General features: G+C 45.3%; 2 protein-coding genes across 4 annotated transcripts; one reads left to right on the top strand and one right to left on the bottom strand.

The window, feature by feature from the left end:
• Nucleotides 1-1,427: 1,427 nt before the first annotated feature.
• On the bottom strand, nucleotides 1,428-14,495 carry hrob (homologous recombination factor with OB-fold). 2 transcript variants are annotated; one of them, XM_037089317.1, is made up of 10 exons: nucleotides 14,466-14,495; nucleotides 9,987-10,037; nucleotides 8,871-9,824; nucleotides 8,681-8,764; nucleotides 7,278-7,412; nucleotides 5,502-5,610; nucleotides 3,950-4,035; nucleotides 3,703-3,825; nucleotides 3,365-3,590; nucleotides 1,428-1,673 (listed from the first exon to the last, which is right to left on the bottom strand). In XM_037089317.1, the coding sequence occupies exons 1-10, from the start codon at nucleotides 14,478-14,480 to the stop codon at nucleotides 1,618-1,620; spliced, it is 1,839 nt and encodes a 612-aa protein (XP_036945212.1). In that variant the 5' UTR covers nucleotides 14,481-14,495; the 3' UTR covers nucleotides 1,428-1,617. The 2 variants fall into 2 exon arrangements, with proteins under 2 accessions (XP_036945212.1, XP_036945213.1); XM_037089318.1 differs by lacking the exon at nucleotides 14,466-14,495 and adding an exon at nucleotides 10,222-10,428.
• asb16 (ankyrin repeat and SOCS box containing 16) lies at nucleotides 12,925-16,616 on the top strand. 2 transcript variants are annotated; one of them, XM_037089319.1, is made up of 7 exons: nucleotides 12,926-13,373; nucleotides 13,543-13,926; nucleotides 14,006-14,273; nucleotides 14,531-14,939; nucleotides 15,026-15,109; nucleotides 15,204-15,314; nucleotides 15,418-16,616. In XM_037089319.1, the coding sequence occupies exons 2-7, from the start codon at nucleotides 13,548-13,550 to the stop codon at nucleotides 15,601-15,603; spliced, it is 1,437 nt and encodes a 478-aa protein (XP_036945214.1). In that variant the 5' UTR covers nucleotides 12,926-13,373; nucleotides 13,543-13,547; the 3' UTR covers nucleotides 15,604-16,616. The 2 variants fall into 2 exon arrangements, with proteins under 2 accessions (XP_036945215.1, XP_036945214.1); XM_037089320.1 differs by having other exon boundaries at nucleotides 12,925-13,926.
• Nucleotides 16,617-17,239: the final 623 nt, after the last annotated feature.

Below are 17,239 nucleotides of genomic sequence, written 5' to 3'. Positions count from 1 at the left end.
CCACCTCCACCTCTCTGTCGTAGGAAGACAACTTCATCAATGCCCATTTATAGTTACTTATCTAATAGTAAATGGAACCTAACCCTAAATATTGTGCAACTGGCAGATAGAACTTTTGACGCACGGAAACAACACACTTTTGATAGCCCCAGTGATGCTATAATCAACTGCACCAAAACATGGACATATCAATGCACAACCCTAATGCATAAAAAAAGCCAGCCGTTCCATAAAAAAAACGTCTTGCACTCATTCGTTATCCATGTCTATCTCTTCTAGCTGAAGCTGCACTTGATTTTAAAAACAAATCAGTCAGCCAACAGTGCTCTCTTAGATTTCTCTCTCTTTCTCCACTCCCCCCTTGTGTCACTTGATGCCTCGATTCACTTTTTTTGCTAGCTTAATCTCAGTCAGCTTCCAATTTCCAATCTCCAACTTCCAACAACCACGCAGACACGGTCCACTCCAGTCAGTCCAGTTCTGGTCAGTCCAGTTCTGGTCAGGCTATAATCAAACGGATTTAAACTACATTTTCAAAGTTGTTTGTTTACATCAGCAGCTTATTCTCAACCATCCCTGTTCTTGTTTGTGTCCTTCAGCTGCCTGAAACAGAAAGTGGCATTTGGAGTGGCCTTGCCCCCTCATGCCCATGTCTAGAACCGGGCCCACTGCAAACTGCTGTTCAGCCAATCGGCTAAGAGCAAAGAGCATTTGGTGATGATCATCACCGTTCTCACTCCTCCAAAGATAAACCAGGCGATTGAAGCAGCTGCGTTCGTACCGAAAATGACAAAAGAGGCAGAGGATTAACCTGAATCTGTTACAGCGAGCCAGAGGAGTGGAGGAGTCTGGATCTGGGGCTCAGATTGTGTCGGGAAAGCCTCCATAAGAGCCTGTTAGTCACAGTGCGACTCCACCCTGATGCTCTCTGCAAACAGGGCTGAGTAAACACTTTCTTTTTTTTTTTTGGGCAGGGGGAGAAACCACAAGGGACTCGGAAAACTACTTCTCTGCAATCCCGGCCCCCCGAAAAAACTCTCAGATACACCTCTTAGTGCATGGTAAACAAGCCCAGGGTCACAGATTATCCACTCCACTCGGAGGCTCGCGGAAACAGACACCACTGAAAGTCGAGGGCAAGGACAGGAAGGAAGATAAATATGAAACAGACAAAGAAGCCTCACCTCGCTTTCAGTTTGCATAATTAGGCAAATCACTGTGGTGGAGATTAGTCCTCCATTTCAAGGTCACTGAAGCAAAACGCAAAAATGGATGAGCAGGATGGCGGGGGATCTCATTGTCAGTGCTCACTCTCAGACAAAAACGGGCTGATTTTCAAAGCTTTGTAATTAATTAACGAGCATGTGTTGGCCCTGAGTGACACATCAATCATCGGCGATGCAGAGAAATGACATGGCAGCAACAAATTAACTTCAATGTGGTTTTAATGACCCAGGCAGAGCACAAAAAAAAGAAGTACAACATACACACATTTTCGGTTCTTTAGTAGTCCAAGACGTGATGTCAGAGAAAACAAAGGAGAACATCTTCACCGTTAGTCAGTCGTGAAATAACTCGAGTCAGTCCGTGCGGAAGGTTTGCTGACTTAACGTTTCGTCAAAGGCTGTAGGTGTCCTCAGGTAACTCTCCCAGGAGCTCATCCAGGTCATCGTCTGCATGAGAGAAAAGAGGAACGTGAAGCAATGTGGAACTCGCATCAGATTCAACTGACGTGGTAGTGACAGTACATACCCAGGATTGTTAAAGACTTTCGGGGGCATTTGTTTCCTTTATTTGATAGCTTAACGATACAAAGCTCATTTCTTCGCTGTTCTACAGCTCAGGGTTGTACTACGAAATGCTTGCTGCAGTCTCCTGATGCTGCTTGCAAAACACAAGATCATATAAAAAAGAGCTGTAACGGTCACTGACCACCAAATTCAAAATTGTCAGAAGGATGTGATCCATTTTTTTCTGTTAAAAATGTCAAACGTGGCCGGGGGAAAAACTATGCTGCTACTTAGAACTGTTTATCCTCTGTACAGTCACTGGACTGCAATCAAATTGTCCATTACAACTACACACACTACCCAGTACTTGATTTGTTTGAAAGGTGCTATATCGATAACGTTTCATTGATTGATGAATGACGTGATCAACAGGTGAATTTGAGCTCCTCATAATCTGAGGAACAAACCTTATTCTTTCTGATACTTAACATTTCTGTTCTGTGAATGGAAGACGACTGGAGGATCCTCAAAGGCGTACGGGTTCATCCTCTTAACAATATACTAGAGCCAGGGCCAAGTCTGGACCGAAGCACGATACATTATAAAACATTTTCCAATTTGAATCAATAAAACGTAGGTGACGTTAAATATACTGTGTAGCTGTGGATCGTTCACGTCAGCACTGAAAGTGGTTTGGATTTTAGTTATTTCCCTGCTGTCGACATCACTTTCACGTTGACATTTACTGCTGGAGACGCGGGAGAGCGTCATGTGTTGCTCTGAAGTTCAACTATCAACATTACACCAAGATTTTTGCTGTCGGCTGCCAAATCTCAGATACATGATGTGCCTCGTTTTCTCTGGGACACAATTTCTGCAACAAGCGTAAACGTAGATGTCGGATTATTTCTGAGTCAGATACTGAGTCTGGGACATCACGGTGCATTCAAGTGCACCTCATAAACTCAGATATCTATACTGCAATGGCCACAAAGGTTGTTAAAATGGGAACGTTCTGATCTTTTTGCTTAATTTTCTGTGTTGAAATACATAGCTGCATCTGTTATTTTTTTTGTTTTGTTTTTTTAATGTTCTGTTAAAACTGCTGTATTAATCAAACTTCACTTACTTGTAATATCTGACTCAAACCAACACACTGAAATGAAGGTCCCTGGAGCCATTTCAATGTTGTCGCTAAAAACACTCGTCTTTAGGTTTCATATCAATGTAAATATATGAATATGTATGATCTGGCTGCTGATTGATGAAGCCTATCATTTAAAATACAAAACATTCAGGCTCAGCTGCCTCGTACTGTGAATCATCGTGTGCATCTATTTTTTGACATTTTACTGACTGAATAATTTAAAAAAAACAGCTTCGTTAAAATGTAAAAACTGTCTGGCTGCGGCTCTGGTGCAGGACGATGCCATCGGAAGCCTCTTTGTTTTTTTGCTCCGGTCAGATTGGGTTTGGGGTCAGCGAGTCAAATGTTAATGTCTCAAAATGTTGCCAGGTGGTGTTGCTGTTTTATTCAGCAAAACTTAATTTTCCTGGAGTGTGACATTCGGCAAACCCAAGATGTGACTAGAATCAATCTCTCTCTTTCTCTCATCACCAGGTCATTACCCCACCTGCATCCCAGCCTGAGTCTGGTGGTGCTGGGTTCCCTGCAGGCTCTTGGGGGCCTCTGCTTGAGCCTGCTTTAGTGTCTCTGGGGGTTCGGGGGTCTTCGCCTCCCTCTGTGCGTTTTTCCCCCTCCTGTCCCTCGTCATCCTCCTCGTCAAACACCAGATGCATCCGAGACACGGGCTCCCGGAGGACGCCAGAAGACCGAGCGGGTGACGGCAACATCGGCTCCTGGATGGAGAACGAAACAAAGATGTCTTGCGGGGACAGCTGACAGGTTGACAGTTTTAATATCTGTTGGAACATGCTATTCTTGTTTTCAGCTGACAGTCGTGCTGCTCACCAGGACGAGCTGGGGGAGCCGAGGGGAGGTCAGACTGACTCCGTCAGGGGCGTAGATCCTCAGCAGGTTGTTGGGCGTCACATTCAGGTAATGGTTTCGATGGGAGGGGGAAAAAACACCCACCTGACCACAAAAGGAGCAGAGAAGTTGGAGAAGAGAGAGAAGAAGGATTGAAACAATTGAATATTTAGTTTGAGATGAAATACTTGATGAAAAAAAGAAAGCAAACAAAAGCAGTGAGTCCTACTTGTTTGAGCAGCAGTACAGCTCCGACCTTCAGCTCATCCACTCTGTCTTCTAGGAGACGCCGATGCACTGTTCCCTGAATCTCCCCTTTAGTCAAAAAGGATTATAAACAGTTTGTTAGACCTCCAAAATTAAACATCATTAAAGATATATTTAATCCAGCGGTGTCTGGGCATGTATTATCTACCTATTTTTAAGAAGACAAATTTCAGTTTTAAACTACTCCAGTGAGGACAGTTAGGCCTGCCTCACTATAAGACCAGAGAGATACTAATTTCTAACAACTCATTTGCCTATGCATGATGGCTGCCTCGTGTATCCTGCGTCACTTTGGAGCATCTCTTGTGCACATCCTCAGAAATCAACACAACACGTCTGCAAGATGCACAGCGAGACAGTGTGGGGCCAAGTATGGGGACGTGACTTGATCGGGTGTCAGTGAGCAAGACGGCAACAGAAGGGACAACCGTGTCTGACGGAGTTCTCTGATGTGTTGTCTAGTGGAATCCTGCTGTCACAGGTGTCGTATCCAGGCACGTATGTGAACTACTGCGTTCACAATGCAGCCGTTTGTCTGTGCAAATGTGTAATTAAAAACAAATGCATCTTTGGCTTGGTTTAGGTTATGGGTAACTTTAGATGTAGGGGCTTGTGAATGATGTCAATGTGGGACAAGGAAATATCCAGAAAGCATGAAAATGTTTCCCAAAGCCCACGATGACACCACCCTTTTAAAGTTATCAGAAGTATCGAAACTTCGATATGTATAAGCAGCGAGCCTATAAGCCTTATTCATTTATTTATTCATTTTATAAAGCTGTCAGAACTAGAACAAAAATATATTTAAGTGCCCAGACGCAAAAAAATTATTCGCATTTATGCGAGAGAAATAACTCAAGCCACTAAGTAGGTGATTAACTAACCTGCCGACGGATTAATCGACTCATCTTTTCCAACACCGGCCTGTAATCACCACCGGGCTGACTGCAGGAAGAAAAAGCTGCGGACCTTTAAGCAGGTGGGAGGCACATTACTGACAGAGCGGTCCCTCGTGGTGTCAGAGGCACTTAACACCCTCCCACTGCTGATGCCAATCTATGGCAATTGAATCACTAATAAGCACTTAAGTATGGTGTTGAGTAAAACCTCCATGGCTGAGTGTTAATAATCAGTGCACCCCCTGTGGCTGCTCTCTGGGGGCCATGGCAACCGGCTCAGCTAAGAGCTGGATCAGAAAAACAAGGGTTGAGGACTTAAGAAAGAAGCAGGAGGAGGCAGGGAGGCTTCCTGCTGCAGAACAGATGTGAGTGTGTATTGTATATAAGCTTACAGTATATCCGTGTGTGTAATCAAGTGTGTTACTGTGGCTGAACTCTGCTCCTGCACCATGTAGAGCTCAGTAAGGTGAGGTGAGTCAGTGAGCAAATGTCAAATGTGAAGCAGCTCACAGCTTCAGCACGACCTCTTTATTCACCGTCACTTGACACCGTTTCTTTGGAGCTTAAAGTGTTTTCGCCAGCATCGAGGTGTTACAGTGTGAGTGCGTCTGCTACCTGTTGGGTCTTTGAACACGGCTTTGGCATCAGCGTGAGTGTGGATGATGCTCTTTAGGAGCACAGCCATGTTGGGCACTTTGTTTCTCGCCAGCTGTTTCAGTGCAGCCTGTGGTAATGAGGGAAAACAAACATTATAGTTTAAAGCCGCCATTGATTTCCACCCACATTACTGTACCGTGTTTACATTTCTGCAGATGTAATGGTCGATTCAAGGCAACAGAGTGGAGGAGGAAAATGAGTGGAGGTGTGAGGAAAGTATTCATCATAACGGACAGGTCTGCACAGCCACTGGCTTGCATTCAGTAATTGGTGAGTGCTGCTGGCATTCAGTAGATTCATTATCATCCACAGACATTTTTATGGATTTTATTAGATCAACACTGATACGAATTTGTTCAAAGTCTTTTGAAAAGCAAAATGAAGACAGACACAAACACATCTATGTCCTTTGGCTGAGTCCTTGCACTTTGAATTTCAGTAATTCAAATATTTTTTAATTGGGAAACTAAAATAAAAATCCTATTTCCCCTTTCCTCCTCCCTTTTTTTTTTTAAAAAAGGCCATCAAATTATCAGAAGACTCAAAGTAAACATCTCATTGTGATATCAATTCATAGATTCATTGATTGTCTTAAACTTGAAGGGTAACTCCCTCCTTTCTCCCATTCTGTTTCCTGTCTACGTCCAGCTGCTCTATGAATAAAGCTGATAAAACAAATATTTAAACAATATTTAAAAAAAAAAAAAAATGTTTGCCTGTTCAAGTAACTGAAATGTATAGATTTTAATCAAAAAACAGAATATTTGAGGATTTTTGACTTCTAAAGGCAATTTTCTGATGATTTATATACAAAATTATCTTTGGATTATACCAGAAAATAATCTTCAAATTACATCAGTCATAAAACTAATCCCTAAACGTTCTTGTAGTAAATATTTTTTTGTTCCTATGCTAGCCAAGAAATTTTAACATTTCTGTCGACAAGTTTATCCAAATAACAGTCTCACAACTATTCAGATGATTATCTTAAGTGGTCCTTTTGGAGAAGCTGTAAAATTTGTTCCTCTGGGTCATCTGGTGGTTTTATTTCCACCATTAAAGATTACTCATATTTCAAATTCAAGAGGTCATTCGGTTTCGGTTTGCTCATGTGAAACGAAATTTACTGATGCCATTATGAACATCGGTGAGCAGTGGTTACTGTTGGGATCAGGGAACATGTTCGGAACATTGGTCAGTCAACACAAGTGAGGAGATCTGTGTGTTCATATGTTTAACCACACAAACAGAGAATTAAACGGCTCAGCCAGCGTCCCGCCACTGACTCTGTGCTAGTAAAAACGGAGCCTGTGTCAACAGCCAGGACAGAAACAAACATGTTTAAATGCCCCAAATGACTAATGCTCGGAAATATCGGCAAGTTATTCAGCAGAGTACGACCCACGGGGAGAGCAGAATAGCAGCAGAGACTCCATTAGAATGATAGATGAGTGATCGTACTGTTTATAATAATTACAAAACACCTCTCGTACGGCTCCTGCATTTGTCCTGATTATGTCAATAGACCTCCAGCAGTGACACACAGTCTGTTATGATGGAGGATAAACACTAAACACACTGCTTGACCTAAATAACAATATACTTAAATTGAAAGGAATTAAACAATTAATTCCTGAATTGTTCGACGACCTTTAACTAGGAAACAGTTTGACTAAATTTTTTTCATGATGCATTTACATTTGGAACTGAAGAAAATGTGTCGTGGAGGATCACCTTTCGGAGCACCATGACGACGCTGTATGAGTGCAGGAAGCACGACGGGTTCCTCTCATCCAGTCCCATCTCTGACTTCATCGCTGCCCAGGCACCGCCGCTGAAGTCGTCTTCATCGTTCTGGGAGCTGGAACCCTTTAAAGAAAACAGTTTATACGTACTGATGGCATTCTTTGTTTAATTATGCTCAGAGATGGTCAACAATAGAAGGCATTAAGCTTTCCTCTAATCTTACTGTTTATTAGGTTTAGGACTTATTATGCAAGACATTTTAATTATGCTTCTTTTCCTTTCTTTCTATTTAAATGTTGTGATCATAACTATGTATGGCATTCTCTTTGTTTACTGTTGCTACTAATCATGATAATAGCATCCTTTAACGAAATCGCACTGTGCCCACCAGCAGTGAAAATATCAGGTTTATGTTTTCACTATAAATTATTTATCTCTCTTACAGGGTGGCTGAAATTCAGTTTAAACGCAGGCTTGAACACTATAATGTCTGGTTTTGTGCAGTCACACTGTCAGCCGTGTCACAAATGTCACGCAGTAAGTTGTAATTACCAAATTGTAAAGCCCACAGATGTTTTCGATGAGTTGTTGTTGAGAAAGCCTAAACAAACGTCATGAAAGAATCTAGTCTTGTCAACTGCAGACGGGAAAATTATGAGTTACTGCTCCTCCTGTTCCACAAGCAAAAGAACAAGGAGATGTGCCTGAGCCATATGTTTAGTCAGCTGTTGCTGCTCTTGTCACGATAACTTAATACAAACATCAATTCTGTGAACGCTCTTCGATCAGTTTCCTGTGTCACTTACGATGTGTTGCAGGGAGCCAGATTCTATCCCAGCACGCACTGGGTGAGAGGATGAGGAGGGGGCAAGTGTGTCGTCAAGGGCGTTTTGCCCCATTGATGATATAAACGTTAAAAAAAATACATCTCAATCTCAAAGCAGGAATCCCTGGATCGACATGAATGCAACATTGACTGTCGGTCACTGTAGGAGGATTTCCACTACAGAGGAGAGAATCTGAGACAGGATGCATGACTAGAGCATTGGAAATCAATTAAGACCATTTTTTAAGTACATTTATAAATAACTGACTGGTTCAAGCTTCTCCAGTGTGGAAATTTTAAGATCTTTCCTTTGACTTCTAACTGAACATTTTGGTTTAGAACTGTTGTTTTAACAAAACACGTCATTTAAATACATTCACTAGGGCTTTGGATAAATATGACAGGCAGTTTTCAGGACATTGTAGATATCTAACAATTTAAGGATTCATCAAGAAAAGAATTAACAGATTGATCCATAACAAGTAAGATCGTTTGGCAGAAGATAAACAAAATCTTGAGCCAGTAAAACTAAGCTTCCCTGGGTCTGTTTCGTTGTTGTAATTACCTGGCTCGGTGGTCGGGCCACAGCACCGTGAGCCGGAGTCACAGGAACACAAACAACTATTTCGTCAGCGATTTTACCCTGAGGCTGAGAGAGAAGAATAATATTATTACCTGGCATCATGATGGAAAAACAAACACATCACTGTTAGATTTCCTTGACTGTCATTTCTTTAGCGCTGGGTCAGACCAACCTGCTCTGGCAGGAGTCCAGCAGGTCCGGGGAAGCGCCGCGTCCTAGATCGGTGGGGCTCAGAGCGGGGTCTTTTCTTGGGGAGCTTATTGGAGGCAGATACCAACTGGACCAGGCGGTTGGTGAGGACCGGTGTGTGAAGGGGATGAGGGCTTGGAGTGGAGGAGGAGGAGGAGGGGGCGGGTGCTGGGGAGACCGTTTCAAAGAGGCTACGTGCCTGAGGGGAGGATGCTGGAGTTGACCATGGCCTCTGTGGCTGCTGGGGCCTGATGAAGGTCCTGGGACTGGGGCTGGGGGCCGGGGAGGTTGCAGTAAGGCCACGGAACACAGCAGGAGTCTGCGGCGGGGCAGGTCGGAGATTTGGAGATCTAAAAGGAGTGGCAAAAGTCTGAGGAGGCAGGTTATGGTGAGCAGTGCTCTGATCCGGTCGTGTCTGAATCCCTCCACAGGTCGGGGGTCGTAGCGTTTTGGCAGAGGATGCAGGCTCCGTGGCGAGCACAGGTGGGGCAGGAGGTTGAAGCAGCTGCCCATGCTGGCGGTCACACTCGTCGAGGTCTGCCAGGTCAACATCCCAATCATCAAAATCATCCTGAGCCACGCAGGGCCTCTGCGGCCCGTCTGTGTCAGCACGACTCTGTGCCAATGCCAAATTAGGCTCAGAGTGATTCAGCGTGGGGCGAGGCTGAGCTGAGGAGGAGGAAGAGGAGGAAGAGGAGGAGGAGGAGAGCTGTCTGAAACGCAGAGCAACAGTTTGTCCCGCAGCAGTGTGTGTGCTGCTCCTCGATGCTGTCCCATTACACAGGGCAGCTGATCTCTCCTCGCTCTGCACCAGGCAATTTTTCTCCGGCACTCTGTGAGCAGCAGAGGAGGCCCGCAGAGCACAAGATGACACAGCAGCTGCCACATCGGCTGGCCCAGACGCTGAGCGGACAGCCCAGTCTGTCCCCAGCAGGTCCTGGGAAACACACACACACACACACACACACACACACACACACACACACACACACACAGTGTAAGATATGGGGAACAGAAGGAGCACCGTTATGTTACAGAAACTGAACAGACAGTTAAGTATCAGTTGATATCAGGTGTGTTGGAGTCTGCTGGGCATCACCTCATCATCAAAGTCCTCGCCAATACTGAACAGGCCACTTAATTTGCAGGTCTGTAACAGAGTAAACACGCAGATGAAATGTCTTCACGGCATGAGCAGCAATAAACGTCCAGATTTAGCAGATAAATTCGGCCTGTTGACTTGAAAAAAAAAAGTGTCACCCGTGTTGCTTGTTAGCATGTGCTAGCTAACTTAGCTCAGATTGTTGTTAAGTTTGCCGGACTGGGTCACTTACCATCGCAGTCATGAGATATCGCGACGACAACTGTGTCTGGTTAGATTGGACGGGTCCTCCAAACTTACTGAGACATCGAATGCCATTCAATAGCAACGTCAAAATGAAAACAGTATTTGACAAGAGAACGGTACTGGCCGACCAGCTACATGAAAACTTCTGGTGGGCTGTGCTGCTGCTGCTCGGTGCCGCGCCGTAACGTTTAAACACGACGTGATGACGTCGGAGAGTGTTGTTACAAAGAGCGCTGAGGCAAAACGAGATGATTCACTCCTAATCACGCTAGACAACTTCCGTTTACGTTGTTTTTCGCTAAACTGCAACGTGTGAACGGGTTTTTCTGTGTCCTCATGTTGAATTAATACAATTTTAACGGCATAGAATGGCGAATGCATGGAATTAGTGGTTAAGGTGAGACACAGGGGGGTCAGCAAAGAGGCTACTGTGGTTAACTGCCATAACTGACTTAGAATACCCAGAACATAGCATAACTAACTCTAAAAGGAAGGAAAATGGTTATTTCATGATCTCGATATGTGACTATAAAATATATCTCGCCAAAGATATGTGCTAGGGATGTATACACCAGCAGTCCGGACCGCTAGCTGCATGGCTGACTGAGCTAACTAGCTAAGGCAGCAACAGATAGCAGCAGTTAGTGGTTACTGTGGTTATATGCTGGCCCCAACTTTTTTTGGAAATTAATTTGACAGGTGGGCAGTTCTTACATATTGCACTTTTAAAGGCTGCATCACAGTAAAGTGATGTGGCACAACCAGCCTGTTCCATTTTCCTTCATCCACATTGCTGATGATCATTTATCAGAAAACACCCCATACATGACTCAAACAATAAAACACCTTGATTATAAAACCTTAATGCCTTTTCAATGACCCATGGATGTCTTTAGTTTTATATAAATAACATTTTGAGAGTGAGCAGCGTTCACAAGCCCTGCAGTAAGCCTTGGTTCCATAATTAGTACCTGGCCAGCAGCATCTCCTCCTAACCAGGCCTGTTCCACACGTCGGTGGCCGTGGTTGTCATGGAAGCTGAGGAGGATGTCCCTCTGCTGCTTTTGTGGTAGCACAAACAGATTTCAAGCTGGTCCCCCCCCCCCCCCCTTGTGGCTCCACCTGCCAATAAAGAACATCTTCTTTTTCACCCAATCGATCCCACTGGGTGATGTTTTCGGCCTCTCTTCCTTAATTGGTTGTCGGTGTCAGTCCTAAAAGAAGTGAAACTTCTTGGTTCTCCGGCTGCGGTTCGTTGCAGCTCCCCGAGGAGACACTGTTACAGCCTGGGATACACAGTTTTGAGAGGTCAGCACTGAGTGTTGCTTTTGTACCGCACACCTCAGCTCCTCTGAGAGGATAAATGTTGGAGGCAGAGCGACGGTCTGTTCCGAGCGCCCGTTTCTCGCCAGTTAAAGCATCTGCATTCGTATTTGCTCGGCCTGGTTTGTGTTTGATTTGTAGGTCATAATTTGCCAGTTATGAGGCTCACTGTTGTCCATCTGCTCCTAGAAAACTGACTGAGGGGATTATGGTCTGTATACACTGTGCAGTCTTGCTCCAACAAATGATTTTCTGCAACAGCCCTACTTCAGCAGTAGCTGTAACTCTGCATATTCTTCTATTTTCCATAAGCGAAAGGAGGATGGATCACTCTTGAGACAGGTCTTCTCCTAAGCCACCATGGGTCGCATCTACTTCCAAAATAAAGCTCTGTTAAAGTCTTTATGTCCCTGGAAAGCTGCTTCACATACTCCCACCCAGGCTCTCTTCTCCTCAGTCAGCTGTGCAGCCAAGGATTTTTAAATGGGAGGTGAGTTCATAAAACCTATAAAGAAACCGCCTATTACACGTTGAACGGCGAGATGTAATTTGTCCTTTTGTTTACATGCTGCCGGGCCACTGCAGCAACCTTATCTGGATCACCGGTCACCTCATCTGCAACTGCCACAGTGGCCGGAGCAGCGCTTTGTCTTCCTGGAACCAGCTGCAGATTTTAAAATATGATAATCGAAACATAACAGCAGCAACTAAAAACTCTGATCCCCGAACATCTTCGTTCGGATCATACTGGGGGCAATCCAGAGGTCAAAGGCCATTCGATCGAACTCAAACACACCAGAGAGTGTGCAAAAGGATGTTTCATGTTTATCTGCCTCTAGCCGGGTCTGCGTTGGACGACGTTTTAGCAGTGGGCAGTGGATATCCGTCCTTTGTGTTTTGGCTTGGGGTCCTTTATCCGAACCAGGACCTTCAACTCCCTCTTGCAGCCTGCGCCTGTAGTAGCTGTTTTTTATTTGTGCTTTGACAGTCTGAAAGTGAGACGGAGGGCCCACTGGTATGCCATAGAGAGGGTTGTTAACTTGAAAGTTGGAAAAAAAATAAAATAAAATGGAAGTATCAACACCAAACTCAGAAATCTGGATTATGAATATATGATAGATAGATTATCCGTTGGCCAGAAACCAGTGATGCATTATTTTTCATCAAACTCCCATCAGTTTTACCTCCTGAAGGATGGAGTCTCTTAATATAATAAAATACCTAAAATTGTTTTCGTACAAGGGTTCCCTCCTCCATCCCACAAACTGCTCACCGTCTCCCTCTGAGACTCTTTCACCTGGTTAGAGAGGAAAGAGAAGGAGAGGAAATACATGAAATCAAAGATGGTTTCATGTCGCTATTTCCTGATTATTACTTTTAAATCTGATGGAAGCTGTTAACGCCAGAGGTTTCAGCAGGTACGGTTGTCCCTGTGCGCCTTTATCAAACCAAACACTGTTTATTGTCTCTGTATATCCTCTTTAAACTGCCTCGAGTTGCTGCTATCTCGACATGTCTCGGTTCTTTGCTCGGAGATGGCTGTTTTGGGGAGACATCCCCTGGACCAACACCGCCACGTGGTGGCCATTTTGGGTAGTACAAGTGTCAGCTTGCATTCTGTTCTATTAATAACTAGTGCTAAAGCTGTGTTTGAGCAACCATCTCGCAGCTGTGTCCACGAGTGAAGGGCATTTAATGTGGAGTTCAACTTTTCGTAGTTCGGATAAAATGGAAGGAAGACTGATTTGAAAGTCATGAAAGTTTGTACCTGACGACAGCTCGGACCTCTGTGGCTCTCTGCAATTCCAGGACAGGGTGAGTTAAAGCAGAAGCAGGCTGACATTAATCTGTGCAGTGCTGCCTGATGCTTCACTGTTGTTTTGAGGAGTTTTTCTACTGACTTCCGGATCACATGTTTAATCTAAAACCCTTCTTCTTTCTACACCTTGTGGCACGTGCACCCTCTGATTGGCCCTGCTTTAAGGCGCCATGTCAAAGGACACTTTTCCGTTCACTTCTACCTCGCTGCGCTCTCTCCGGCTGGAGCAGGAGCTCCAGGAGTGGGAGGATGCCCGCCGGGCCTTGGCTCACAGGAGATCCATGACCAGGGCCCCTCTGTCCCGGGCCCCCAGGCCTCCTCCTCCCCCACCTCCTCCTTCTCCTCCCAGGCAGCAGCAGCAGCAGCAGCCGCGGCGCCTCCAGGAGGTCCGGGCGCCTCCGCCTCAGGTCCGCTGCAGAGACACGTCTGTCCACAACACCTTCATGTGGGGGGACATGAAAGGAGTGTATGCGGTGCTGAAGGACCCTGGGATGGTCAACGCCCTGATGGAGACGGTGCATGAGGAGATGGTGTGGACTCCAGAGATGGGTATGAGTCCAACACCTCTCTTTTTAATCCTACACACATACTCATAACAGTCTGATAATACTTCCTGTTTCTCCGTCAGGCATGTGGACGCTGAGCTCCAAGGTGAAGCAGACATCGGCTCTGCGCCTGGCTGCCAGCAGAGGTCACACAGGCTGTGTGGAGGAGCTGCTGTTTCGTGGTGCGGAGGTGAACGCGGACCCCGGGGGAAACACCGCCCTCCACGATGCCTGTGTCGGCGGCCACGCTGCCTGCGTCCGGCTGCTGCTGTCTCACGGAGCAGACCCGGACCTGCTGGCTGCAGACGGCAGCGCTGCCCTCCACCTGTGCTCATCCGCCCAGTCACTCCAGTGAGCAACAAGATGAGACCATCTGTTCTTTTATTATCTCCACTTTCATCTGTGTGATAACTGAAGATGAGGTGTATGTTAATCTTTTCTCACAGAGCAAAAATGTTCATCTTTAAATGCAATTTCCCCCGACTGCAGTAATAAAAGTCTTGTGAAATCACAGTTTTGCTATAAATGACAGAATTGGCTCACCGAGAGAGAGAACATGAGATATTAATGCAGGTGTGATGATCGGAATCTGTGCCTCTTGTCTCCAGGTGTGCGCAGCTGCTGCTGGATGGAGGTGCTGAGGTCAACATGAGGACGGGGGAGTCCAGGATCACCCCCCTGCACGTGGCCGCGCGGCGAGGCCTGGAGGAGCACGTGGAGCTCCTCCTGGGTCACGGAGCCGACGTGCTGGCCACGAACCGAGAGGGGGAGACCCCTCTGAACGCCGCCTGCTCCGGCGCAGAGAGGCCCTCCGAGGCCGGGCGCTACCTGCGGGTGATTCAGAGGCTGCTGGCCGCGGGCGCCGACCCCAGGACGGCAGGCAGGAAGCAGCACACACCCCTCCACAACGCATGCGCAAACTGCAGCTCCAGGATCGTGAAGGTCCTCCTGCAGCATGGGGCCAGGGCAGATGTGGTCAACTGTGCAGGATACACGCCGATGGACTGTCTGTTACAGGTAGATCACGAGGACTTTAAGGGTGATTTGGAATCTAAAAGATCAAGTAGAGGTCATGTTGTTGTGTTCTCTGCTTATCGTTGAAGGTGGTTGAAGATTACCCGGACCAGCAACCGGACGCAGTAGCTCGGTCACTTCTGAACTATGGAGCAAAGCCTGTTCCAGCAGAGGTCAAAGCAGAAAAAAAAAAACTCAATCTAAATCTAAAGAAATATCTTAATGTAAAGTTGGACAGATGTGTCATTCTTCCCTCCTCTCCTCCAGATGCTGAAGCAGTGTTTCCTCTCTGCTGCCGCTCTGGAGGTGATGCTGAACTCATACACCTCCATCCCTCCCTGTGAGTGGATGGACTCCCTGCCAGCCGAGCTGTACGAGGTGAGCCGCCAGCAGTGTTAAATCACCTTCTCCCCGGCGTGTTCACGGTCTGATGCTCAAGCGGTTTTTTTTTTCTCTCCTTGTTTTTGCCCCCCCGCCTCAGGAGCACCGATCCTTCTTCGACCTGGTGCGTCAGCGGAGCGGTCAGCCTCGCTCTCTGCAGCATCTCTGTCGATGCGCCCTACGCCTGCGCCTCGGAGCCCGGTGTTACTCAGCGGTCAGTGAACTGGACATTCCCAGCTCCGTGAGGGATTACCTGCTGCTGTGTAACGACGGGACGCTCCACTGACTTCACACTGTGTACACATATTTCCCAGCAGCGCGGCGCCTCTTTGGAAACACGAAGTTATTTTACACGACAACAATAATCCGTTTCTGTCACTTTTTTGAAACTAACGCTTGTTCTTGTCAACTTGAAATACGTTTTAATGGGACTGTGAAGTGGTCGAGTGTGAGTGAAATAATTATAAATACAGTGGTATTAATATTTCTTTTCATGTATGCTTTATTTATGTTGTTTATCGAGAAAAAAAACACACAGACATCCTCCCAAATTTGAGGATTTCCTTTTTTTTATCTGACATTTTCTTTAGTTAATCCACAAAAGACTGATGTCGATATTTGATGGATCTGTTCGACCTCCTTTTAATTTTGTTTAATCTTTTTTGGATGGAGTCTTGAAGAGAAACACAAGCTGTGTCTGACATTATCAAACAGCCATTATGATGATAGTGAAAAAGATACAAATCTTCTTTTTTTTCCCCTGGATCTCTTCATCTAAAGAACAAAATGTAAGTCGTCTGTGACTGATAAGAAACCCCCATCTTTATAAGCATCCTAATAAATCACTCAGACCCGCCCTGAACACCGCAGAGAAGTATCAGTCTGACAGATTTTGATATCAGCAGCCTCTCCAATGTTGAAAAAAGTGTCTTTATAAGTGTAGATATGAGTCATGTCTTCAGTTGTTGAAGTTATTCACAGACTCACTGTTTCGACTCTTGATTGCTTAAACTCCTCAAACTTCTTTTTTATTATTTGTTTATTTATTTTGCCCTTCAACTTGTAATGACATGCAATTCTCTTTCTACCTGAGTCGCATGTTAAATTAGCAGCAGGGAACGCTGTTGTGTTGTGTCGTTGTGTCACCAGCAGGTGGCGGTGTCAGGGTTTAATTCACAGTTTGACATTTTCCCCCTGATTCACAACAGTTTCACGGTATGAGCAGTTTTCAAGACAAAAACGAGGATTTTTGACCTCTCATGTTCACTTACACTAGATAAAGGAAAAAGAAATGTTGTATGCGGTGGTATTTTAATTAACACTTTTTATTATTCAGTTACAGTGAGATGAAATGTCCAGTTAGACCAGGGGTCAGAAACCTCTACTATCAAGAGAGACATCCTTGCCCCATTCAACCAGAAAAATAAATAAATAAATGAAAAATCTGTCTGGAGCCACAAACACAGCCTGTAGATTTGCCCACCAAGATCATTAAGAGGCCCTGATCAGAACTCACTAATATTTTCTGAATCCTTCCATGTGTTTGTGAAAATGAAATAAAAAGTAGCCAGCACAAGCCTAGAAAAAACTTCAGAAACATTAAAGTGTTCTTTTTGAATGAAGCACAACAATATCATTTGCAGGGTCGTTCAGTTCACTGACTAAATCACAACTTGCCAGAGCAGATAGTATACTGTGTGTCACAACAGAAATGATTCAATCGAAACAACGGTTCACAAAAACTAAATGAATGTTGCTGTGTTGTCATGATGATAATTGCTGTTGATGAATCACAGTGTTCATGTGGAAAGAGTGCATGAAAACAAATCTGTGGCTGTGATCTTTAGACCAAAGACTCTGCTGGAAACCTCAGATCAATTACGTTAGAGCAAAGCTGGCAAAGAGCGCCGCAGTTCTGGGGG

The sequence above is a fragment of the Acanthopagrus latus genome, chromosome 23 (assembly GCF_904848185.1).
Source record: "Acanthopagrus latus isolate v.2019 chromosome 23, fAcaLat1.1, whole genome shotgun sequence".
NCBI classification, from domain to species: Eukaryota; Metazoa; Chordata; class Actinopteri; order Spariformes; family Sparidae; genus Acanthopagrus; species Acanthopagrus latus.
This window is presented reverse-complemented; position numbering and strand designations above follow the sequence as displayed.

What these genes read in the sequence shown, in the direction of transcription:
- asb16 (XM_037089320.1), top strand. Translation starts at nt 13,548, where the DNA reads ATGTCAAAGGACACTTTTCCGTTCACTTCTACCTCGCTGCGCTCTCTC. An exon ending in GGTGTGGACTCCAGAGATGG is followed by an intron (nt 13,927 to 14,005) that starts GTATGAGTCCAA and finishes TTTCTCCGTCAG; the next exon opens with GCATGTGGACGCTGAGCTCC. An exon ending in TGCCAGCCGAGCTGTACGAG is followed by an intron (nt 15,315 to 15,417) that starts GTGAGCCGCCAG and finishes CCCCCGCCTCAG; the next exon opens with GAGCACCGATCCTTCTTCGA.
- hrob (XM_037089317.1), bottom strand. An exon ending in TCGTCATGGTGCTCCGAAAG is followed by an intron (nt 5,611 to 7,277) that starts GTGATCCTCCAC and finishes TCATTACCACAG; the next exon opens with GCTGCACTGAAACAGCTGGC. An exon ending in CGTGTTCAAAGACCCAACAG is followed by an intron (nt 4,036 to 5,501) that starts GTAGCAGACGCA and finishes TTTTGACTAAAG; the next exon opens with GGGAGATTCAGGGAACAGTG.